This window comes from Myotis myotis, unplaced genomic scaffold, assembly GCF_014108235.1.
Source record: "Myotis myotis isolate mMyoMyo1 unplaced genomic scaffold, mMyoMyo1.p scaffold_m19_p_6, whole genome shotgun sequence".
In the NCBI taxonomy this organism is placed as follows: Eukaryota; Metazoa; Chordata; class Mammalia; order Chiroptera; family Vespertilionidae; genus Myotis; species Myotis myotis.
In genome coordinates this window covers 2,493,470-2,517,133 of record NW_023416368.1, presented here as the reverse complement: position 1 = coordinate 2,517,133, position 23,664 = coordinate 2,493,470, and the positions used below count along the sequence as shown (strand labels likewise).

At 62.5% G+C, this 23,664-nt stretch overlaps 1 protein-coding gene and 1 pseudogene across 1 annotated transcript; both read right to left on the bottom strand.

Moving 5' to 3' along the window:
• Positions 1-152: 152 nt before the first annotated feature.
• FSCN1 (fascin actin-bundling protein 1) lies at positions 153-8,080 on the bottom strand. Its single transcript, XM_036314646.1, has 5 exons — positions 7,107-8,080; positions 2,352-2,508; positions 2,123-2,244; positions 1,744-1,911; positions 153-1,358 (listed from the first exon to the last, which is right to left on the bottom strand). Exons 1-5 carry the CDS (start codon positions 7,936-7,938, stop codon positions 1,156-1,158), a joined length of 1,482 nt encoding a protein of 493 aa, XP_036170539.1. The 5' UTR covers positions 7,939-8,080; the 3' UTR covers positions 153-1,155.
• A 12,643-nt stretch (positions 8,081-20,723) lies between these two features.
• Positions 20,724-20,890, bottom strand: LOC118659538 (annotated as a pseudogene).
• Positions 20,891-23,664: the final 2,774 nt, after the last annotated feature.

Genomic DNA, 23,664 nt, shown 5'->3' with positions numbered 1-23,664 from the left:
CAGGACATGCAGGAACCAGGAAGTCGGACCCCAGTGCAGGGACAGACCATCCCTTTGCAGGGTCCTCTGTCCCCAGAGGTGTCCTGGCTACTCAGAGCCCTGGCCCGCCCCTCCCCGCTGCTCTCATCCCACACACACAGGCCGCCTCGGTGCTGGTTTTGTGTTATTTTATTTGCTCTTTCCAGTCTGAAGCTACTATCATGGGCATTTAGTTATACAAATGACACTTACAAAAAAATAAAAGACCAAGACACCCAGAGTGAGATGCATGGCGGACAGGGGGTGGGGGGCTGGCAGGGGTGCGGCTGGGAGCCAAGGGTCAGGGCTGGGTGTCTCCTCACAGGCTCCCAGCTGAGGGGGACACGCGGCTTCGTCCCACCGAGACCCAGAATCCAGTCAGACAAGGAGCACCAATACGCTGGCTGGAGGGGAGCAGGGGGGCAGGAGGGCAGGGCCAGTGAGCACCCCTGGGAGGTGGAGGCAGGTTCTGGGTTTGGGGAGGTGCCCTCCCTGCCCCACCACTAGCGAGAGCAGAGGCACCAAGGCCTGAAGATGCCGCCCGAGGCTTGCCTGCGCCACCTCCAACAATGACATTTCATTAAAAAAAAAAATACTGATTTGGTCATTTTCTGCTTCCAGTTTGGCCAGGGTTAGAGAGGCAGGGGCAGGGTCCCCGGAGCACAGGGGACGTGCAGGGCAGGGCAGTCCTCTCCGTGCGGAGGGGACAGGTGACGGGCACTCTGGTTCAGCCCCCGGCCCTGCAGGCGCTCCTCCGGAGGGGCCACCGAAGGGCTTGGGGCAAGGGCCCGGCCCCTGGGAAGTTGGGGGGAACCTCGGCTGGGGGGAGGAGCAGGAGATTCCAGTTAAACCCCCGCCACACCCAGGGCTCTAGCCCCCACTGCTCCTCAGCCACTTTGGGGAAATAAGGCTCAGAGTTGTCTGAGGTCAGAAGAGGTGCCAGCCTCGCCCACAGCAGAGGGCGGAGGGTCCCCAGTCCTGCTAAGGGCCAGGCCGCAACGCTGACCGCCCGGGAGAGGCCACGCAGGACAGCAGGGGGGACACCGTAGGAAAGGCAAGGGGCTCGCCAGGGTGGCGGCGCCACCTGGAGCGGAATTAGCGGGAGGGGAGGGGTGACAGGGATGTGGGGGGCGGGGCCTAGTACTCCCACAGTGTGGCAGGGTCGATGGTCTCCGCACAGGCCTTCAGGACCCCCGCGTGGTCCCCCTTCAGGTAGCGCCCGCCCACCTTGATGGCCACCTTGTTGTAGTCGCAGAACTCAAAAAAGAAGTCGACAGGGGTGTCACTGCTGCTGGTGACCAAGGAGTCACTGCCCAGCGTCCAGTACTTGCCTGTAGAGTCTGGGGGGGGTGGGGGGGGGGCGAGACCGTCAGGCCCCGTCTGTTCCGCACCCGGCAATCTCCGCTTCCACCCAAGCCTCCCTCGCACCCATCCAGAGTTTTGGTCCCATAACTCAGGGTGCGTCCTCCCCTGCCCATCCTTTCTGGGAACCTGGCTCCTCCTGCCCCATCCAGTCTGGGGTGGGCTGGGAAGTCTCCCTCCAATCCAGGGTCACTGGTGGCCTCAAGACATTTGCCCTCTGGGGCTCGGAATGGCCGAAGCCCAGTCACAGGGAGGCCAAGCTGAGCCCCAGAGACAGCGCCACGGACCGGGGGTGGGGGGGGGGACGACTCTCCTTGGCCCGGACACTGGGGCCCACCCAGCACCGCCCCCAGGAGAACCTGCCTTTGATGTTGTAGGCACCGTCATTGAACTCGAGCTGGAAGACGTCATAGTTGGAGCGGTTGGCGTCCAGGGTGCCCGTGACCTTGCGGCAGCCGATGAAGCCGTGCTCCCCGCGGAACACGATGATGGGGCGGTTGATCAGCTTCATGAGGAAGAGCTCCGTGTCCCCTGGCCCAGGAAGGAGGGGCGTGAGCTCACGCGGGTGTGGCTGGGACGCTGGAAGAGCGGGAACCTGGGGTGGCCCTGCCGCCAGCCCTGGGGTGAGGCTGGCAGGGAGTTTGGGGGAGGCCCAGCACAGGGCAGGCCTCGGGGGTGTTGGTGAGTGACCGCCGGTTGGACCCGGCAGGGAGGGGGGTCTGGGGCACCCTCAGGCGGCTACCTGCTGTCTCCACCGAGGCGGCCAGCTGCCCGTTCTTCTTGGCCGTCACAAACTTGCCGTTGGACGCGCGCAGTGTGATCCGCCGATCGCGCCACTCGATGTCAAAGTAGCAGCTGGCACTCCTGGGGGAGGCAGGACAGTCAGGAGGAGCCCCCAGGCCCGGTCCCCCAGGAAGGGCCGCTGCGAGCGCGGGCAGTGACGGGCAGTGACGGGCGGCCCGGGCACTTACTTGGCGGAGGCGGTGGACTGCACGCCCCCGGTGGCCGTCAGCGTCCAGTACTTGCCCGTGTGGGTGCGGAAGGCGCACTTTTTGGTGTCGCGGTCGATCTCCAGTTGGAAAGTCTCCTGGTCAGTCTCTTCGTCCTGATTGGCCGACAGGTCCATACCTAGGGGGGAGCTCGAGCTGGTACCCACGCCTGCCCTCCTCCAACGCCGGGGGCGAACCGCGAGGATAGAGCAGGGCCAGCCAGGAGCAACCCGGCTGCATCCTGTCCATGTCACTTTCTCTGATGACAGAACCGACACCTTCCGGCAAACCAACTAGAAAGACATTCTGGAGCCGATCGGGGACCGCCCCGTGGCCCTCGATGAGATACGAAGGGTTAATTATTGTTCAGCATGTGGCGGTTGAGGCCTCATTTTACAAACGTTTCAAGATGAAAGGCCCTGATGCCGGGGATCTGCTTTAAAAACAACCAAAAACCATGACGACGCGGACAGAGGGGCAGAGGACAGAGGGAGAGGGTGGCGGTGCGGCTCCTGGGGGCGCAGGTGGCCAAGGCCACGCCCTCCTTCCCCGGAGTGGAGCCTGAGGCTCTCAGGAAGTTAGGAAGCTCGCACCCGTGCACACGCGTAAACACGCAGCCACACATCTTCCCAAGCTCCCCGCAGCACGGGGACCCAGGCCTCCCTGCGGACACTACGCCCCCTGCACATCTCGATTTGCATATGATCTGCATCGTTGTGCATTTGTCCCAACAGAACAAATTCACATCCCCAGGCGCCCTGGGCTCTCAGAACCGCAGCCACGGGAGTCTGTCCAGGGCTCAGGGTGTTACCTTTGGGCCTTGATGCCTTTTTGAAGTCAGGACCATGGTGATGGGTGTCAAGTGTCCCTTCAGACCAGGAACCTGGGGGCTGGTGGGGCCGGGGTCTGAGCGCACCTCCCGGGGGCCCACCCTTAGCTCTCCAGCCGCCGCTCCGAGGGCCTGAAAGGTGTCTGCCCCTACTTAACCCAATGACATGCCCCACACCAGCACCAATGGGTGGGGACCTTCACCCCCACTTCACAAAGAGGGAGACTGAGGCAGGGAGGTGGTGTCCTTGACCAAGGTCACCCAGAGGGAAAGTACTGGGCCCTGGCGGCTCTAGGAGGGAAGGTGGACACTCAGGCTCTTGCCGGGCCCTCTGCCCTCCGCTCTGTGGACAGTGGATGTGGGCACATGTGGGCTCGAGCCACGGAGTCCTCACTGCATCCTCCTTCCTAGAGGAACAAAGGGAGGCTCCGCCGCGCACGTTCCACGCCCAGGGCCATGCCCGCCATCTGCTCCCCACTCAGACCCCACACCCGGGGTGTCCAGGTTTGATGAAAAGGCCCAGGCCCGCCAGCGCCAGCGAGGGCCCCAGAGCGGGGCCAGGCGGGCGCCGTGGGGAACACCTCGTCTCCGCCTCAGCTGCGCTCTGCCTGGCAGAGGGCCCGCCTCTCCATTCTGCCGGAGGTTGAGAGGGTTTGGGGCCTGGTGCCACGTAGACACCAGGTCTTCCAACCCCAACAGGAAGGGGTGGGGGAAGGGGGGCTACCGCCGCCCTGCGATCCAGCAAGGCCCCTCCTGGCTCCAAGGCCAGGCCCAGGCAAGGAAAGGCCCCTCTTGGCCTTGGAGTCTCTAATTGGAGCTGGGTTGCCATGGAAACAGGGTTTTCTTTGGGATTTTTCTTTACATCAACAGCAGCATAGAAAACCTGAGTCATAGGCCATAGGAGCCCTGGCGAGGCAGGGTACGGGGCTCCATGGAGCCCATGGGCACACCCACCCCCTTCCTCCAGACCCCCAGACACCGGGATCCCCCACCCCCTCCCTGCCTGACACCACCCTGGCCCCCACCCCCACCTCCTCCAGCCTTAGCAGTTCCCAAACTCCCAGGGAACTCCCCCAACCTCACTCAGTTTAGGGGAGGGGTTTGGAAGCATCCTGGCCCCATCCCCCCTCCCCTCCCTTCCCCTCTTCTGGTCACTCTTGCCAATACCTGAGTACTTCAAATGCCTCCTCCACCCTGGCTTAAGCCATTCCCTGGTCCTGACACGTCCCACCTCGTGAGAACTCTTCTACATCCTGCAAAGCCCTCCTCAGCCAGCCAGCCTTGCCTCTGAGCGGCTGGGACCAGGCACTTCCTTAGCACGGAGTCCCCAGGCGCAGTGGGCAGCCACAAGGAGGCTGCAGGTCCAGCTGAGAATGAGGCACTGCCCAGGGTTTGGCTGGAGCCCAGGGCAGGTGAGGTTCCCAAGGAGAGTGCCCTTGCCACTTTCCACCCCTGCCCCAGCCACGTCCGCACCTGTGATCACAGCCACACGGCTCCCCAGGACCCGGGATAGATGTGTGCCACCTGCCAGGCCCCCACTCCCTGGCGCAAACCCTGCCCCAAACTGTGGCCCTGATATAAAGGCTGGCTGAAAATGTGCACAGGGCAGCCAGGAGCCAGCCCTACAGATGGGGAAACTGAGGCAGGAGATCAGGCTGCAGCTTCCGTGGGAGCACCCCACCCCCACCCCCACCAGACAGCTGAAGGCCTGGGATGATTCACATCCCTCAGCCACCAGCCCAGGATCCTCCTCCTTCCTGGCTGCCTTTCCGTGTGTGTGTGTGTGTGTGTGTGTGTGTGTGTGTGTGTGTGTGTGTGTCGGGCGCCACGCAGGCCTGTCCAAAATGGCCTCTGCAGACACCCCACCCCCAATGCCAGCGCTGGGTCCTTCGTTCCTCCTCACCCCCCTGCCCCAAAGACCCAGGGTCAGCTCACGTGAGAACAGGATTAAGACCCTAAGATCTGAAGCCAACAGAGCCCCAATAGCAGGCCCAAAGCCCCCTCCCCCAGTTCCATGTTCCCCTAAACTCACAGATGAGCCAACACACCTCTCTTGGCCCAAGTTCCAACTGCTTCTGCCCCATCAGCCTGAATCACATCATGACACCCCAGGGAGCTTTCCTAGAGGAGCAGGCATCTGTCCAGGCTGGCCCGTGGCTGCCACAGCGAGCTCAGCTGGGCTTTCAGCCCTTCCCTGCCCCGGGGCCTTTGCACAGGCTGTGCTGCAACACCAGGCCACACACCTGAGCTACCTTGTACACAGCCTTCAGGGCAGCTCAAGCGCCTGTCTCAGATAGCCCCCCACCCCCAATATAATCTGGAATCCTGATATACTTCCTGGACCCCAGGCCTCTGCCTGCCCTCTGGGATGCTGGTCACCTCCCAGTGAGAGCATCAGCCCCCAGGGAACAGTCCACCACATGCCCACTTGCTCAGCACTCAGGCCTCAGCCTGTCTCACTTGTCAGGGGCTCATTGTCTGCTGAACAAGTGGGAGACCTGCCCCACCCAGCGCAGTGAGAACAGACCGGAAGCCACGTGTGCCCCGAGGCTGGGCGGCAGGGGGTGCGGATAAGAGCCCACTGGAGAGTCAAAAAGACCCAGTTCCGTCGCCCCGTCGCCCCTTCCCAGCGGCGAGCTGGGCAGCAGCCTCACCTCTCAGGGCCGCACCCACCCCCAGCGGGGAGGGAGGGCAGGCGTGGCCGCCGCAGGAAGGCAGCCCCGCAGGAGGGGGCACTGGCTGGGCTCCACCCAGCTACCTCCATCCGGGGGAGCAAGACCCCACAGGTCCCTCAGTGGGGCCTCTGTGCCAGGAACCAACGGCCTTCTTCACCGAAGGGGCAGGGACGCCAGAAGGAAGGGGGGATCTGAGGAGGGAAGGGGGGCTCACTTCTGGTTAGGAAACGGCCCGGTCAGCGGGAGGCCCCGGGGAGGAAGCAGGGACCTGCAGCCAGTTGCAGGCCGGGGTCTCGGGTGGGTTCCCTCGGGGTGGGGGCTGCCAGCGGGCTCCGGGCTGGCGCTCAGCTGCCCTGGGACGACCGCGGAGCAGTGCGCCCCGGCCCGGGGAAGCCCAGGGCGCAGGGCGGGTGCCTGGCGGGCCGCGGGGGGAAGTCCTCCGCAGGGGGGACCCGCAGAAAGCGGACTCCCCTCCCCCGCCGGCGCATCTGGTTTTCCCATCTGCAGAGGCCGAGCAGGACAAAGGGGGCGAGGGAGGTCCCTGCCGAGGAGCCCGCCCCCCTGCTCACAAAGGCCGCGGCCTCGGACGAGGGCAGGCGCAGGAGGAGGGCGGGGGGAAGGGCAGACCCCGGGGGCCTCACACCAGCGGAGGCCGACCCCTCCCGACCGCAGGAGGTGGAGAAAGGCCGGGAGGGCGGGAGGCGGAGCGCACCCCGCGGAGATGAAAGCCTTGCCTCCCGCCCTCGAAAGGCGGCCCGAGGGGGTCGGGGCGCTACCGGGCGTGTGACGACCCTCGCCTCCGCCCTTGAGATAAAGGTCCGCTGACCCGGGGAGGGGGTCGAGGAAATGGGCGAGGGGTGTCCCCTCCCCTAGGCTGGGCCGGCCGACCCGAGGGATCAGCGCGCGTGGGGAGAACCCGGATTGGGCCAGGGGGTCGGAGAATGGCACCCGGGGCGCCGCAAACCAGGGGCCAGGGTGGGGGTGGTGCGGCGGCGCGCGAAGCTGGGCAAAGCCCCACCCCTCGCCCCCTCCTTCGGGCCGGAGCGCCAGTCCCGGGGCGGGACGAGGCGGCCGGGGCGCCTAGCGGGGGCGCACCGGGCAGCGCTCGGGACTGCGGCGGCGCCGCAGGCGAGAAAGGGCGGGAGGCTGGGAGGCCCGGGGTGGGGTGCGCTTTGTGCGGGGACGGGGGTGGGGGGTGGGGGGTGAGGGGTGGGGGGCGGCGTCCCCACTCACCCTGGCGCGTGGACACGTTCCTCTCGTTGGCGGCCTGCAGCACGACCTGGGCGCAGCTCTGCTCCAGGGCGAAGAGCTCGTCCTTGCCCACCTTGGTGGCCTTGCCCGCCTTGAGCGTGCCGCTGGGCCCCGACGGCGCCAGGTAGCGGCCCTCGCAGTCGCGGAAGGCCACCTTCCCGGAGCGGAACTCGAGCGTGTAGCCCGTGGCGGGCTCGGGGCGCGCCACCAGGCGGCCGTCGTGGCGCAGGAAGCGGTGGTCGGCGGTCTGCACGCTGTAGCGCTGGTCCTGGAAGGCCAGCGTGATGAGCGAGTCGACGCCCCAGGGCACGTCGCGGTCCACGGCGATCTCGTCCGCCGGCCGCGCGCTCAGGTGCGCGTAGCGCTTGCGGGTCAGGCTGTAGATGTTGACCTGCGGGTGCATGGCGATGTGCACGCTCCACTTCTCGGCCGGCGACACGGTCTGCGCGAAGCACGACAGGCGGTCCTCGGTGCCGCCGAAGTAGCGCCGGTGCGCCTCGGACTGCAGCGACCAGCGGCCGTCGTCGTGCGCCACGATCAGGAAGCGGCAGTCGGCGCCCGGCGCCTCGCGCTCGCAGGTCACGTTGCCGTCCTTGTCCGCCGCCAGGTAGCGGCCCAGGTGGCTACGCAGGCACACGGCCGCGCTGCCCGCCTCGTCGGGCGGCTGCTCCAGCGTCCAGATCTGCTTCTTCTTCAGGCTGCTGGCCGACGCGTTCACCTTGAACCCGAACGCCTCGGCCGTCAGGTACTTGTTGCCGCAGTTGATGAGGCCGAACTGGATCTGCACCGCCTCGGCCGTGCCGTTGGCGGTCATGGTGGCGGCGGGCGGCAGGCCCCGGCGCGGCGCGGCCCGGCGGTCGGTGGCGGGTCCCCGCGGCAGCGCCCGGCTCTTTGTTCGCGACCGCGGTCCCGCGCGCTCTGCCGCAGCGCTCCACAAAGCCGCCCGCGCCCCGGCCCCTTTATAGGCGGGTGACGTCACGCCGCCAGGCCCCGCCCCCTCGCTGCGGGGCTCGGCGTGGGAGGGGGCTCGCGGCCGCGGGAGCCAGCTCGGCAGCTCCGGGGCCCCGGGGGCGCGGGCGGCGGGCCCGGCTCGCCGCGTCCCCTCCTCCTGCCCCGCGGGCCTCTGTGGCCCCCACCTTGGCCGCCATCCTTGCCCCCAATGCCAGGGCCCCCGCAGCGCCGCAGACTCAGGACTCGCTCAGAGCCCAGACCCCTCGGAGGCCCGACCCCAAGCCTAGCGGGGAGGAAGCGCGAGCCAGGTTTGAGGTTGTGGGGAGACGCTGGAACGCCCGGGGCGGAGGCGGCCCGGAGGCTGCTTGGAGGAGGTGGCCTTGGAGCAGAGCCTTGAAGGAGCCGCCAGAGCCCCTGCGAGGGCCTGTGGGTCCTGGGGTGGAGGGCGGGCGGGCCAGGAGCTGGGGAGAGGTCTGCAGACCCCAACTCACCCGGCCCTGGCCTTGCAGTCAGGCCCTCCAGCGAGGGGGGTGGGGTTCCCTGAGGCCTCGCTCCGGGGACACTGCCTTGAAGACCAGCTCCCAGTGGCCGGGCACCACCCAGCCTGGCTGCCCCAATAGGTGTCCGGGGCGTGGCCTCCGGGGCAGTGGGTGGGCAGTGTGCCCTCTTACTGGGCAGGGCAGGGGGTGCTAGAGGCTGGGCAGCCCTGAAGGTCTGAGCCCAGGTCCCCCCTCTGGGGCCAGTGTGCCTTCCATTTCATACCCGGGACCCCCACGTCACAAGACCCGGAGCCAGCACAGGGAGGGGTGACACCCTCATCCTCCAGGACCCCAACTCTCCACCCTCCAAAGGGGACTCGCTGCAGCCCGCGCCTCACCCTGTCTAGGAGCACTTCCCTTTTCCGAGCCTCCCCGAAGGGCAAGGCCTTTGCGGGGACATTCCCCACATGCCAGGCAGGCCCCTGGAATGCCAGTGTGACCACAGGCTGCCCACGAGGCCTCCAGGCGAAAGCAGAGGGACTGCCCTGGTCTTCTGAGCCTGTGCTTCCCCCAGGACCCCCTCCAGGGTGTTTTCTCCTCCAGGGGCAGGAGGTGTGACCTCTCAGCTTTGTGGGTTTATTGGCAGAGCCTGGGGCCCCGGTGGGCACCCCCATAGCATCCCTCCCACAAAGCACACCCTCTGGATGCTGGGAAATCACGTTGAAACCCGGGATCTCACTGGCTGTGTGACTTGGGCAAGTTACTTACCCTCTCTGAGCCTCCGTTTCTCCTTTTGTGGAAGAGATATCAATCCCCCACTCAGGTGGGCAGAGCGTCCCCGAGGCCTCTGAGACACCGGCTCTGACCACTCTCAGGACCCAGGAAGACCTAGTTCGGGAGACCCCGAGCATCTGGCCGCTACCAGGCTCAGAGGCGAGGGGGCTGAGTAACAGCAGGCATTTAGGGACGGCTGTGGGTGCCAGACTGGGTGTTGGCGGCATGGCTGGAGAATGCCGCGAGCCAGATTGTTTCCAAATAGTACGTTCACGTAGTTCAGTGGTTCTCAACCTTCCTAATGCCGAGACCCTTTAATACAGTTCCTCATGTTGTGGTGACCCCCAATTTCATTGTTACAAATTGAACATAATGAAAGCATGGTGATTCATCACAAAAACAATATGTAATGATATATGTGTTTTCCGATCGTCTTAGGCGACCCCTGTGAAAGGTTCATTCGACTCCCCCCGCAAAAAAAGGGGGGTGTCGCGACCCACAGGTTGAGAACCGCTGACGGAGTTCGAAACTCCAAGAATGTAAAAAGGCCTTCATTCCCCCTCCCCACTCCCAGGCCACCGCCTCGGTAGCTGCTGTTACACTTGTTTTTTGTGTTTTTCTTTCTTTACACAAACACAAGCCAGCGTGGTTCTGTTTCTTATTCTTATTTTTCTTCTCTCCATTTTAAACAGTATTTCCACCTGCTTTTATTACCTGGTGTGTCTTCCCACAGTTTTTCAGTGCATAAGCGGCTTCCTTTTCTTTTTCACGGCTGCGTAATATTCCGCTGTCTGCCGGGCTGGGCTCATTTACTGCCCCACGTGCGTTGACATTTGGGTGGCTGCTGCTGATGTCCTGCCTTGGCCAGAACACCTCCCCCCTCCCCCCAACAGTGAAACCCTCAGCCACAAACCAATGCTTTCTGTGCTTCCCTCTGCCCAGCCGTGGCCCATGCACCATATAAAACCTAAAGCTGCCCAGTCTTGCTTGAAGGCCTTTGGTGATGGGGCGCTCACTATGCTTTGTCCGTGGCAGTTATGTGCCAAGGCCACCTGGCTTGGCCCCTGTCCTTGGTGTTGTGCCAGGGTCACCTTGAGATTTCCTGTGGGACCGCCCTGCTCACCTGCAGTGGGCACAGAATTCTCTGAGGCGGCCTCACTGGAGAGAGGGGGGCTCCGTCTCCAAGGCTCAGGAAACCGGCCTCAGAGCTGGCTGATCAGCCCTTCCCAGTGGCCTCATTTCCCTCCCAGACCAGGCAGCAGGCTGCCCAGTGGCCAGCCCAGGGCTCCTGTGGGGCCCAGAACAATAGCGTCCGTGTCCCTCCTCCCCAGAGGGACCCGAGGCGGGGCCTGCAGTCAGGACCGTGTGACCTCGCCAGACACGGAAGTGTCCAGTGTCACGGAGACTCGGGGAAGGCGAGGAGGGAACCCGGGTGGTGCAGACAGGCAGTTTCCTGATGGATTGATTGATTGATTGACAGCTACATAGGCGACATTGATAGGTACTTAGATATAGAAAGGCATAGCTCTGTTACTGAAGATTTCTGTTTTGTTTATTCGGCTTTGGCTTGGGTGTTTTTGCTGTGCATCTTGCTCCCATGCCTTGGCGATTCGTCCCAGTGACCCCCTGTCACCACGGCTACTTCCGCCCCATTCTTCTCGGGGCCTGTGGGTTCCTGCTGTGCTTCCGGCCTGATCCTGGGGCGAGGGCTGCGGGCCCAGCGGGGCCTCTCACCTGGGCCCTCCTCTCCCAACCGGCGTGAAATCACTGGCAACCAGGAGAATTGGCGCCGTGCAGGGGCCATATCCACTTGCGCTTCCCACAAACCTTCCTTTCCCTGTTCCCAGATGAGGGGAACAGGAGGAAGCAGGTGGCACACCTGGGGCTGGGGGAGGGGGAGCACTGCCTGATGGGAGGTCCCTGGGGCAGGAATGTCTGTGGTAGATGTGACCCCACAGCGCTGTGGAGGTGCTAAATGCTACAGAACCCCGTGCACTTGGAAATAGCTCACTTTATGTCATGTGAATTTTACCATAATTAAAAATCGATCTATCTTGAAGAAAAGGAAAAGGAATGCAACTACATTCTGCGCTGGGAGTGATAGAAGCAGGACTGGAACCCTGGCCTCGCAGCCCAACCAGACGTGGCTGGCGGGCTGGGGCGGCTGCTGGGGCTGCCCCCTCTCAGGCACCTTCCTGAGTCTCCCACCGGGGTGTCCCCACACCTGCTCCTTCCTGGGCCCCCTCACACCAGCTCTGAGGCTTACGCCGGCTCTGCCTCTCAGTCCCCGCGAGACGCCCACACCCTCGCCCGCACCTGTCTCTGTGGGCCCCTCGCAGCCTCTGTCTCTGAAAGCGGGTGACGTCGTCCTGGGAGCTTCTTGCCAGCATCCCTTAGAGGCTGTGGCGGAGCGCGTCCTCGTCCGGTCCGAGCCTCAGTTTCCCTTTTCTGTAAGGGAGACAAGCGCGGCCCAGGTCTGCGTGAGGGGCCAGAGCATTAGCCATGTCCCAGCTGCACAGACGTCCACGCTCAGTTCCCCATAACAACAGCCCCGGGCCCGGGCCTGTGAATGGGCCTTTGTGGTCTTGCTGCCTCCGCGGTGCCCTCAGCGCAGCCTGGTACAGCCTGTGCCCCTCGCGGGAGCCCCACGTGGGAAGAGCGGAGTCCAGGGCGGATCCTGGCAGGCCCGGCTCCCTGCTGCCCACGGGGCCCGCCAGCTGTGCCATCCAGGCCACACCCATCACCCCATCTCTGCAGGCATCCCTGCCAATCACTGGCTTCAGAGCCTTCGGTTACAAATAGGGAAACTGAGGCACGGATAGACCAGAGGCTGTGGATGAGCATTAAGGAGAGACATGTAGTTTTCAAGACCCAGGCTCATGGCTCTCATCAGATTTGCCAGATTTGTGACCCTCACCCCCTGTCCCTAAACTGTAGCCCCTCAAAGGCAGGAACCAAGCCTGAGGGGCCCCCATGATGAGCTGTTGTCTTGGGGGGGACCTCAGAGTTACCATGAGCTCCAGGAGGAGGCGGTGCTCTGCTGGGGGACAGGAGCTCAGCGGGGTGGAGTTGGCTCCGCCGGAGCAAGGGGGTGCTGTCTGGCCTGCCCTGTGGCTGTTACTGAAAATCCCTGTGACCCCAGAAATCCTCTCTCTGTCTTCCTCCTGGATGGCGACGCCCGAGGGGACCTGAGTGGCCTCTACAGGCAGCTCCGAGGCCCCCTGGCCACCCACCCACAGCGTGGCCGATGCTGGTCCCTCCGAGGCCGGGCAGGCTTTGCCCTGAGCCGCGGTGGCGGGTGCCTGGCAAGCGCCCGGCTAATTAAGAGGACATTAGCACCCGGCGGAGCCCCAGCCTGCCAGTGGCCTGCCAACATGTCCTTGCCAGGAGCAGGGCCAATCCCGGGCGATGGAGAGGCTGCTGGCTGGTGCCAGGCCCCATACCTCCCCCACCGGCCGCCACCCCACTCCTGCGCCAGGCACTGCACCTGCGACAGGGCTCCCAGCACCGCGAAACCTCAGCAGCACAGGCGGCTCGGCCTCAGCTCCGTCTGTCAAATGGCGAGGTCACCTTCCTACCGTTAGCACAGGCCCTCGTGGTCCCCTAACTCCCTCTCCGCACGGAGGCCTCATGGTCGCCTTCCTCCCGCGTCCTCACGGGCCCTCTGCCGCCAGTGCCCTCAGCTCCAGGCTCAGCTGCGGATCAAGGGCCGCTCTTCCCAGCTCAGCGGGTTCTGAGTGTGTGACCAGCCCCCGGGCTCAGGGGCGAGAATGACAAGAAGCCTCTCCCTCCCGTGCAGCCGCCTCCACCATCCTCAGGCAGCGTGGCTTCCTCAGTGCAGGTCTGGTCCTGCCCCTTCAGCTTAACCCTGGCCCTGGCCCCCAGGGCCCAAAGCCCAGAGCCTCCCATCTCCTGTGTTCCTTCCCCTGCCCCTCACTCACTCACCCCCATCCCTATACGGCGGGTGCTCCCAGCCTCCGTGCCTTGCACATGCTGTTCCTGTGGCCTGCCACTCCCTTCCCTGTCCCTCCAGCTGCCAAGCCCTGCTCATCCTAAGGACCCACCGGACCTCACCACCTCCTCTGGGCAGGCTCCTGGCTGCTCCCTGAGCGCCCACGGAGGCAGCACTAGGGGACCCAGGGGTCAGGGCAAGCATCTGGCCCAGCATGGCCCAACAGAACTTTTAGCAATGATGGAATGTTCTAGAATCTGCTCTGTCCAATACAAGAGCCTCCAGGCACACATGTGGCCACTGAGCATTTGGTCTTGCTGCCTCCGCAGTGCCCTCAGCGCAGCCTGGTACAGCCTGTGCCCCTCGCGGACTGAGGAGCTGAACTTTCCATTTGACTTCACCAGAATTAATTGAAATGGGCAAAGCCACATGTGACTAGTGCCAGCCATATTGGGCAGCACAGGTCTGGGGGCCCTGCCACAGCCTGGGCGGCCCTGGAGGCCAGAGCAGAGCTTGGGGACTGGAGGGATGTCCCATGAGTTACAGATGCCGGCACCCAGCAACTGGGAGTGACTTTGCTCTTTTGCCTCCTGCCGCCCCAGTGGGCAAGGCTGTGTGTGCCCCTGTGCCAGGCTGTGACACCCAGGTCAGGCCTGCGGAGACAGAGAGGGACACAGAGAGGCCCGCGGGCCAGACCTTCCCCCCTCCCCTGCCTCTGGGCCTGTCCTGGTTCCATCCTCCCTGGCCCGGCGACCTCCCGGACTCCAGACCCTGGCAGTCCCCTAAGCCAGTGGTCGGCAAACTGCGGCTCACGAGCCACACGTGGCTCTTTGGCCCCTTGAGTGTGGTTCTTCCACAAAATACCGACTTCTGCGCATGGGCCACGAAGTTTCAATCGCACTGTACGTTTGCGCCCGCACGTGGTATTTTGTGGAAGAGCCACACTCCAGGGGCCAAAGAGCCGCAAGTGGCTCGCGAGCCGCGGTTTGCCGACCACGGCTAAGCAGATGGGGGGGCCCCCAGACCAGCGCCAGACTGCTTGCCCAGAGAGCCTGCAGCTGGGGCCGCCCACAGCGCATGGCCTCCGGGCTGTGCTGGCGACACGGGCCAGGTAGTGGAAATGCTCAGATGGAGACCTGGGGGACCCACCTGCCTGCTCCGGGGTCCGGGCCGGCACCGTCAGCCGCTCCCTCCCCCACCCAACGTGTGTCCAGCACCCTGCAACGGTCTAGGGCACTGATGGCTCCTTGAGTGGGGACGGGGGCAGTTTTGGGGCGAGAACAAGAGGCCGGTCTGCAGGGGCTCCCTGGAGGAGGAAGTGAGGCCCGGGAGTGTGGGCTGTCTCCCGCCGGAGCGGCCCCCCCCCCCCCCCGTGCCTGTGTGAGGACCCCTCCAGGGAGCCCACCTGCTCCCCTCCCCTGGGGTTGCACAGCTTGCCCCCTAGACAAGCCCTGCACCCCAGGAGGGGGCTGCGGCCGCCGGGAGGAGAGGGACTTCTGTTTGTGCCGGACGTCACGGCCCAGCCGGGCGCTTTTCTGCACCGTCCTCGCCCGCTCACCTGGACCAGCGGTTCTCAACCTGTGGGTCACGACCCCTTTGGGTCGAACAACCCTTTCACAGGGGTCGCCTAAGGCCATCCTGCATATCAGATATTTACATTAGAATTCCTAACAATAGCAGCATTACAGTTATGAAGTGGCCACGAAAATAACTTTATGGTTGGGTCACAACAGGAGGAACTGTATTTAAAGGGCCAGAAGGTTGAGAACCGCTGCCCTAGACCATGGCAGGACCCTCTGGAAACCCCCTCTTTCAGTCATGATGCCTTTAATGCAAAAGAAAAGAAAAAGAAACTGACTCAGCGGCTTAAACAAGGCCCTCGGTTACGGCAAGAAGTAAGGAGTCTGAGGAGGGAGTTTCCAGGGTTAGTTCCCTCTGCCGTTCGCGGGAATGTTCTCGGGGAAAACCTGGGACTCCGGCTGTTCACCCGTCCTCACCGGCAGCTCTGCCTCGGGCTGAGCCCCGAGTCCCAAGCGGCTGCCAGGGCTGCAGCCGCGTCCGCCCCACTTTATCCAAACGAGGCTTTTGGCCACTTCGGACCCTCCCGCATCGCGCTCGCCACGTGCGGAGAAAACGCCAGCGGTGCGAGGGCGATGGAGGCGCGGGGAGCCGCGGCGTGTGTAACGGAGCGCGGCCCGTGCTCCCTGAGCGCCTTCCCCAGCAGCCCGAGGGCGAGGGCGGTGGGAGAGCTGGGACTGGACCTGATTTGCCGCAGGAAGTGTAACCTGGTCTCAAGTCCTGGGTGGCGCCTCGGGGACCACGCCACAGGCCCGGGGTTTGCTGCTCACGCTCACCCCGGGGGGAAACGCTGAGTTCAGCGACGGGGTCAGGATGTGAGGTCTCTCACCCGAGGCCGCAGGCCCCAGACGCCCGCCGGCGCTCAGCTCTCCCTGGGAGAGGATGTCTGCAAACCTGAGAGCCTTTCCCAGACCGCCGGCCTCCCTCGCTCTCGGCCGGGAGTGGAGCCCGCCTCTACAGCCCTGCCCCTCGAATGACCGTGAGGCCCAGCAAGTCCCCAGCTGGATTCAAGCCCGAAAGAACTGGAAGCAGGGACTCCAACAGACACGTGCACGCCCGGGTTCGGAGCAGCGTAGTCACACAAGCCAGAAGCAGAAGCAACCCTGATGCCCATCTGGGGAGACATGGAGAAGCAAAATGCGATCTCTGCGTACAATAGCATGTTAATCAGGCCCTGGCTGGTGTGGCTCAGTGGATAGAGCGTCGGCCTAGCGGGCTGAAGGGTCCTGGGTTCGATTCCGTTCAAGGGCACATGCCCAGGTTGTGGGCTCGATCCCCAATAGGAGACGTGGAGGAGGCAGCCAATCAATGATTCTCATCATTGATGTTTCTCTCTCTTCCTCTCCCAAATCAATAAAAACATATTAAAAAAAAAAAGGAGGGACGTTCTCACACCCGCCACAGCATGAATGGACCTCGAGGACATTGTCCTGAGTGAAATAAGCCAGACTCAAAAGGACAAATGCTACACGGTTCCATTTACAGGAGTCCCCGCGAGTCTCCTTCATAGAGACAGGAAGTCGCAGGGTGGGTGCAGGGACTGGGCGGGGGCGGGGTGGGGGGAGTAAGTGGAACAGCGTTGGTGAACTGACCAGGCCTGGCTTGGTGACTAAGATGCCACAGAGACATGAAGGCTGGGGCAGGACCACACACAGACCTCGGGGGCGGAGAGCTCGGGTGGACATGCCAACCTTAGCAAAGAAACAGGCTGCACGTGGACGGTGCGTGGCCTCCCAGATTCCGCCCTTGCCTGTCCTCTACCTTCCTTTCTCTCTCTCTCACCTCAGTTTGTCATCCGTGAAATGGGTACAGCACTGCTTCCCTCTCAGGGCTGTGGGGAAATGTCCTGGGAAGGGTGCTGCGTCCCCGGAGCCGGCAGGGGAGGCGGTGTAGGGGCTGGAGTAGGATTGGGGCGCCGGGGAGGAGAGGGTGTGGAGAGGACAGCCCTGGGGGTCTGAGCCCAGGGATTAGCCTGGGGGGTTTGAGCAGGGGAGGCCCCGCTGCAGCTGCCGCCTGCCAGCCCGCCCGGAGGGGAGTGGTTGAAGGAGCCGGCCTGTGGCTGAGGGGGAGCCGAGGTGAGGTGGCAGGAGGGTGAGTCAGCAGGGAGGGGGGCAGCCCGGGAGGATGCGCCTGGAAAGCAGTTTCAGTTTTGGGGGCAGAACTCTGACACAGCAGGAGAGCCGCGAGCAGCGCCCAGAGAGCCCTTGGGAGCCACAGCCTGCTGAGGTCAAGGCCACGGGGCCGGATGGAGCCTCTGCTTCCCACTGCCCCCCGACCTCCACCCTCAGCCCCACCGCATGAGGCCATGACGGAGAGGATGGGGTGCAAGGCCCGGACGCCCGCAGTGGCCACTGCCCCCAGCAGCGGGGCCAGTCCCGCGGGTCACGGAGGGGCCCGAGGGCGGCAGGGTCCCCAGCCTGTGGCCCAGTTTGGGGGTTTCTGGTAGAGTCAACGGAAGGCAAATCCTAACCGAGGGGCCCTTAGAAGCCGCTCGCTCCCCTCCCCCGTGCGCCAGGCTGACAGGCCGCGGTGCTGGGCCTGCAATCCCCCTTTTCTTTTTTCAATATGTTTTTATTAAATTTTAAAGAGAAGGAAGGGAGAGGGATAGAAAGAGAGAAACGGCCCTGGCTGGTGTGGCTCAGTGGATAGAGCGTTGGCCTGCGGACTGAAGGGTCCTGGGTTTGATTATGGTCAAGAGCACACGCCTCGGTTGCAGGCTCCCGGCCCTGGTCCGGGGCATGCTGGAGGCAACCAATCGATGTGTCTCTCTCACATCGGTGTTTCTCTCTGTCTCCCCCTCCCCATTCCACTCTCTCTAAAAATCAATGGGAAAATATCCTCAGGTAAGGATAAAAAAAAAAAAAAGATGAGAAACAGATGAGAGAGATTCATCGATTGGCTGCCTCCTGCACGCCCCCTAATGGGGATGGAGCCGGCAACCTGGACATGTGCCCTGACAGGACTCGAACCATGACCTCTTGGTTCACGGGTTGATACTCAACCACTGAGCCACGACGGCTGGGGCCACAACCCCCTTTTCATGGGAGTCCAGGGCCTGGCTCGTTCAATTCCCCGTGAGCGGCCAAGATGTGGACACCAGCAACCTCTCGCAGACAGGCAAGAGCACGTGCTGTGCGACTCCCCTGCCTGAAGCTCAAGAACAGTCAGGCTGCCCTGGCCTGTTGGGCTCCGTGGATGGAGCATCCACCTGTAGACCAAAGGGTCCCGGGTTCGATTCCGGTCAAGGGCACCTACCTTGGTTGCAGGCTCCGCCCCGGCCTGAGCCCTGGTCGGGGCACAGGCAGGAGGCAATCCATCGATGTGTTTCTCTCACATCCATGTTTCTCTCTCTGTCTTTCCCTCTCTCTCCCACTCTCCCTAAAAATCAATGGAAAAATATCCCCGGATGAGGGTTAACAAAAAAATGTAAAAACTAAAAAAAAAACATTTTCCTTGTGAGTGACTGAGTCCTGGAGCCAGGGCAGGGTGACCAGGCAAGGGCTCAAGGTGCGGAGTGCGGAGACCAGAGGCTGGGGGACCAGAGGCTGGGGGACTAGAAGCTGGGGGACCAGAGACTGGGGGACCAGAGGCTGGGGGACCACAGGCTGGGGGACCAGAGGCTGGGGGACAGAGGCTGGGGGACCACAGGCTGGGGGACCAGAGGCGGGGGGAAAGAGGCTGGGGGACCAGAGGCTGGGGGAAAGAGGCTGGGGGACAGAGGCTGGGGGACCAGAGGCTGGGGGACCAGAGGCTGGGGGACAGAGGCTGGGGGACCAGAGTCTGGGGGACAGAGGCTGGGGGACAGAGGCTGGGGGACCAGAGGCTGGGGGACAGAGGCTGGGGGAGGCTTCCTCCCAGACAGCACCCAGAGGCTGTGATTGCGCCCAGACTGGCCCTTATCTCCAAGGCACAGGCGGGGCCCGTGGTCTCAGGAAGGAAGGAAGGAGAGCACAGCAGGCCTCTCTCCGAAGGCCCAGGCCCTGCCCAGCTCTCCCCAGGCACCGCGTCCCCCGCCCCCAGCCTGGTCTGCCTCCACCCAGACCCCCAGCCCTGCAAACCCGGCCCCCCCTCCCGGGCACAGGGCCACCTGAGAGGGAGCGACAGGATCGGTCCTCGCAGAGGCCAGCGCACTGGGCGTGACTTTCTGGGACAAAGCCGGACGGAGGAGGCCTCTTCCCGCCTCTTCCCGCCTTTCCTTTCCCCGCGGAGCAGGGGGCCTGAAGCCCGAGCCTGCTAGCCGAGAGGGCTCCGTGGGGGTGGCCAGCGTGGGCTGGGGCACCTCTCGGCGGGAAAGCGTGGGGTCCACGCCCGGGGGGGGGAGGGGGGGGCCAGGGGACTGAGATGACCAGCAGGTACAGGAGGACAGGACGGCAGCCAGGCTCCGGCCGGAGCGAAGGGAGGCAGTTACCCCGAAGGGGCCTCCAGTCCACACCAGCATTCCTCCTCCACTCACCCAGCAAAGTCCAGGCGGAACCGGGCCTTTAGTCACTGTGTGTGTGTGGTGTGTGTGTGTGTGTGTGTGGTGTGTGTGTGTGTGTGTGTGTGTGTGTGTGTGGTGTGTGTGTGTGTGTGTGTGTGTGTGTGTGTGTGTGTGTGTGTGTGTGTGTGTGTGTGTGTGTGTGTGTGTGTGGTGTGTGTGTGTGTGTGTGTGTGGTGTGTGTGTGTGTGTGTGGTGTGTGTGTGTATGTGGTGTGTGTGTGTGTGTGTGGTGTGTGTGTGTGGTGTGTGTGTGTGTTTGTGGTGTGTCTGTGTATGGTGTATGTGTGTGTGTGTGGTGTGTGTGTATGTGGTGTGTGTGTGTGTATGGTGTGTGTGGTGTGTCTGTGTGTGTCTGCGTGTGGTATGTGTGTGTGTCTGCGTGTGGTGTCTGCGTGTGGTGTATGTGTGTGTGTGTGGTGTGTCTGTGTGTGGTGTGTGTGTGTGTGTGTGGTGTGTCTGTGTATGTGGTGTGTCTGTGTGTTTGTGTGTGGTGTGTGTGTGTGTGTGTGTGTGGTGTGTCTGTGTGTGTGTGTGTGTGTGTGTGTGTGTGGTGTGTGTGTGGTGTGTCTGTGTATGTGGTGTGTCTGTGTGTGTGTGTGTAGTGTGTGTGGTGTGTGTGTGTGTGTGTATGTGTGGTGTGTTTGTGGTGTGTGTGTGTGTGTTTCCTAGACTACGGTGGGCAAACACACCGCTCACCTGGCAACCATCAGCTTGTTCTCCGTGTCTATGACTTTGTTCTGTGTTGGTTCATGTACTGTGCTTAGACTCGCCGCAGGAGGGAAAGCCTAGGGGTTTGTCTTCCTCTGTCCGACTTCGCTCAGCACAGCACCGCTGGCCCGTCCGCGCTGTTGCACACGGTAGAGTCCCTGCCTGTCCCTGCCGCGTCGCATCCACTGTACGCCTGTCCCACGTCCTCATCCGCTCGGCTCTGGGACACCCGCTGCTTCCCAGCCTCGGCCGCTGTGACTGACGCTGCAGTGAACAGGGGCGCGTGTATCTTGTCAATCAGTGTTTTCATTTTCTTGCATAAACACCCAGACCTGGAATGGCTGGGGCTGGTCCTAGTTTTAATTTTTTGAGGCGTCTCCATGGCGGCAGCACCAATTTACACTCTCCCCCTCCCCCCCTCCCCCCCACTCCCCCAGCGCACGAGGCCCCCTTCCCCGCATCCTCGCCAGCTCTGGGCGCTTCCTGTCTTTTGCTGATCTCCGCCTGGCAGGCGTGAGGTGGGTCTCGATCCCTGGTGAGCAGTGACGTTGAGCATCTTTTCGTGTCTGTTGGCCATCGGTGTGTCCTCTCGGGACAAATGTCTCGTGGGATTCTTTTCAGGAAGCTTCTGTCTGCCTTGCTAATTACCATTAATGAAGGGCTCGCGTTTGGTGAAGTTACAGGTTAACTTGTGGATTTGTATCTGATACAAAACCAAAGATTGCTCTTGATCGTCTCATGGAGCAATCAGGGTTCTAAATGGAGTTTCGGAATCTCGCCCTGGCATTTTAAACTGATAAGAACAGATATTACACTTGATCTTAGCCAAAAGGCCGAGAAGCGATCACCCTGGCACTTTAAAATGAATCATACAGACGGGTTATTTTGATTTTCTGAATTATATAAATCATCCCATTCGATTAAATGCCTTATTGATTGTGCTGTGAATATCCCCTGGGTTGTGGTCACACTGGTCTTAGGAAGCACGTTTTCCTTCACCTGGGAAGGACAGCACCGTTATCCCAAGGTCAGAGGGCTCTGGACCCAAACTGTAATTTGGATAACATGCCCAAGTCTAACCCAGGTTACCCGAGGGCTCTAGATAATGTGTTTATAACATGCTGTTTAAACTGCTTTTTGCAAACTAGGTTCCTCATTCCAGACCCGAGGGCTCTAGATAATGTGTTTCTGCCAATTCAGTGACCCTGAGACCCAAAACTATGATTAACATGCTTACTTCTGCTTCTGTAAACTGCTTTTTTCGAGCCAGGTTCCTCATTCCAAACCCTGGGATGGAATCAATACCTTTGTGATCTTTGCCTATTTAAGTCTGGTTTTGCCACCATCTTATGACTATGAGATTTGGGGAATGGCCCCTCATAGTCCCGGATTGCAATAAATGCGACTCTTTAATTCGACAAATAAATAAATAAATAAATAAATAAATAAATAAAATAAAATGGATCATACAAACCCCTTTCCAAAGGGCTCTTGGCATCAGCTTTACCATCTCACTCTTCCCTCATTAATTAATGAGTTGAATTAACTCTTTGACAACTGTGTATTCTCTAATTGTACAAGAGTCATGATTTTAGCTTTTGGGAAATTATACTTTGACACAGGGCCCTTCTACCTCCCCACCTTGGTCAAGTCTGGGCTGGGGGTGGGGTCAAGGCCTGGTCACCCTGAGGGCTCCCCCACTTTGCTCCCAGGTCAGAAACACTGCCCTATGCACCCTGACATCTGGGCAGAGGCCTCCTTATTACGCCTTTCCGACCTGAGGACCTGGGGTGTCACTCCTGGCCCTGCGCCCACAGACAGTTCCCTGACCTCGTCTGCCAGGCGATGTCTGCTGCCACTGGCAAGCAGGGTCAGGCTGAGGCCCTGGGGAGCTATGGATGCTGTGAGGCCGGGGAGACAGGGCCAGGCACAGCCCAGGGTGGCCAGTCAGTGTCCAGCGGAGCTGGACACCATGGTGAGGACCACCTCCACTAACGTCCCTGAGCCCACTCTGGGACAAACCCTGGCCAGCCCCCAGCTGGGCAACACAGAGATGTCACCTCCACCCCCTCTGCTGCACTGCCCAACCCCACCCACCCTCTTACCGGGTGGATGAGCTCCTGCTCTGTATGGCTTCCCTCCCCTCCCCTCCCCTCCCCTCCCCTCCCTTCCCTTCCCCTCCCCTCCCCTCCCCTCCCTTCCAAGTTCTGCCCACCTCTCACTGGGCTGGAACCTGGTACCCTGGGAATCACCTGCAGCTCTTTCCTCTAACCCAGCCGGGACAGGTCCCTGCCTCTGGGAGGGAAGAGGCAGATTCAGTTGCAATGTCACCGCTTAAATATATAATGATTGTGTTACTTGTATATGACATCTTTTCAACTCAGTGCTTTTTTTTTTCTTTTTGTCCAATAAGCTTCTTTAAAAAAAGTGTTTTTATTGATTTTAGAGAAAGAGTGAGAGCGAGAAAAACATTGATGAGAGAGAAGCATCGGTCAGCTGGGGATCAAGCCCACAACCCGGGCATGAGTCACCTCCGAGGGAATGGAACCAGTGACTCGTGGTGCACGGGCTGACGCTCAACCACTGGGCCACACGGGCCGGGCCCAGTAACTTCTAATGGGGGCTCTTCTGGGGACGACCCGCCCAGTTGGCGTGGCAGGCGCGTCTCCGGCGCCACCTGGTGGCCGCTGGGTGCCCACGCACCCTAATCGGGAGGTGGGAGGTGGCGCCTGGCTGCCCCGGGGCTGCCGGGCCTGGGTGGCGTCCAACCCGCTTCCGCCCTCGGAGGAAACAGGCGCCTCGGCCGTCGGGGTGGCCGCGGCCGGCTTCCCCGGGGAGGGCGCCCGGGCGCGGGGCCACGCTGGACGCACCAATCGCCTGCGCAGCGCCACCCCGCTCCGCCCAGTTTCCGCATTTGGAAAACTGAGGCTCAGTTCTTCGAACATTGGCGCCGCGGCCCTGGTCCGGCGCTCGGACCTTCACCCAAGCCTGCCCAGCAACGCCCCTCCCCTCCCCCCACAGCGGCCCAGGCTGCCAGCGGGGGTAATGGTCACCCCGGAAGGCCGCTAACTGATCCCCTCTATTCAGGAGGCAATTAGTCCCGGAGCGGGCCTGACCCGCAGCTGAGTCACCCGGGAAGTCCAGGCGGGACCGACTCTGCTCGCCCGCCACCTGCCAAACGCTGGGCCCCGGGGTTGGAAACAGAACCAGCCCCCACCCCACCCAAGAGCCTCACCCCCACCTACGGCCAGGCTCAGAGATGGAGGTTCCGGGAAGATCGGGAGAAATCCCCGCCACCCCACCCCACCCCACCGCGCAAGTCTCCAGTTCCTCCCTCCCCACCCCCTCCCAGCTCAGGCTGCACTCCCATCTTGAACGACCGCCCTCCCCCAACCCTGGGCTGGTGGTGCCCGCAAATGCCTGCCGCGGGTGGGGAAAACGCGAGGGTGGGCGCGCCCGGGACCCGCGCGGGGTGGGTGGGTGGGGCCTCGGCCCGGGCCACGCCCCCTCCCGCCAGCCCCAGTTCCCAGGAATTCCGCTGAGTCACTTCCGAGGCTGCGGCTGCATCCAGAGAACAGGGAGCGCCATTCGGTTCTCTTCGCGGCAGCGCCCTCCCACG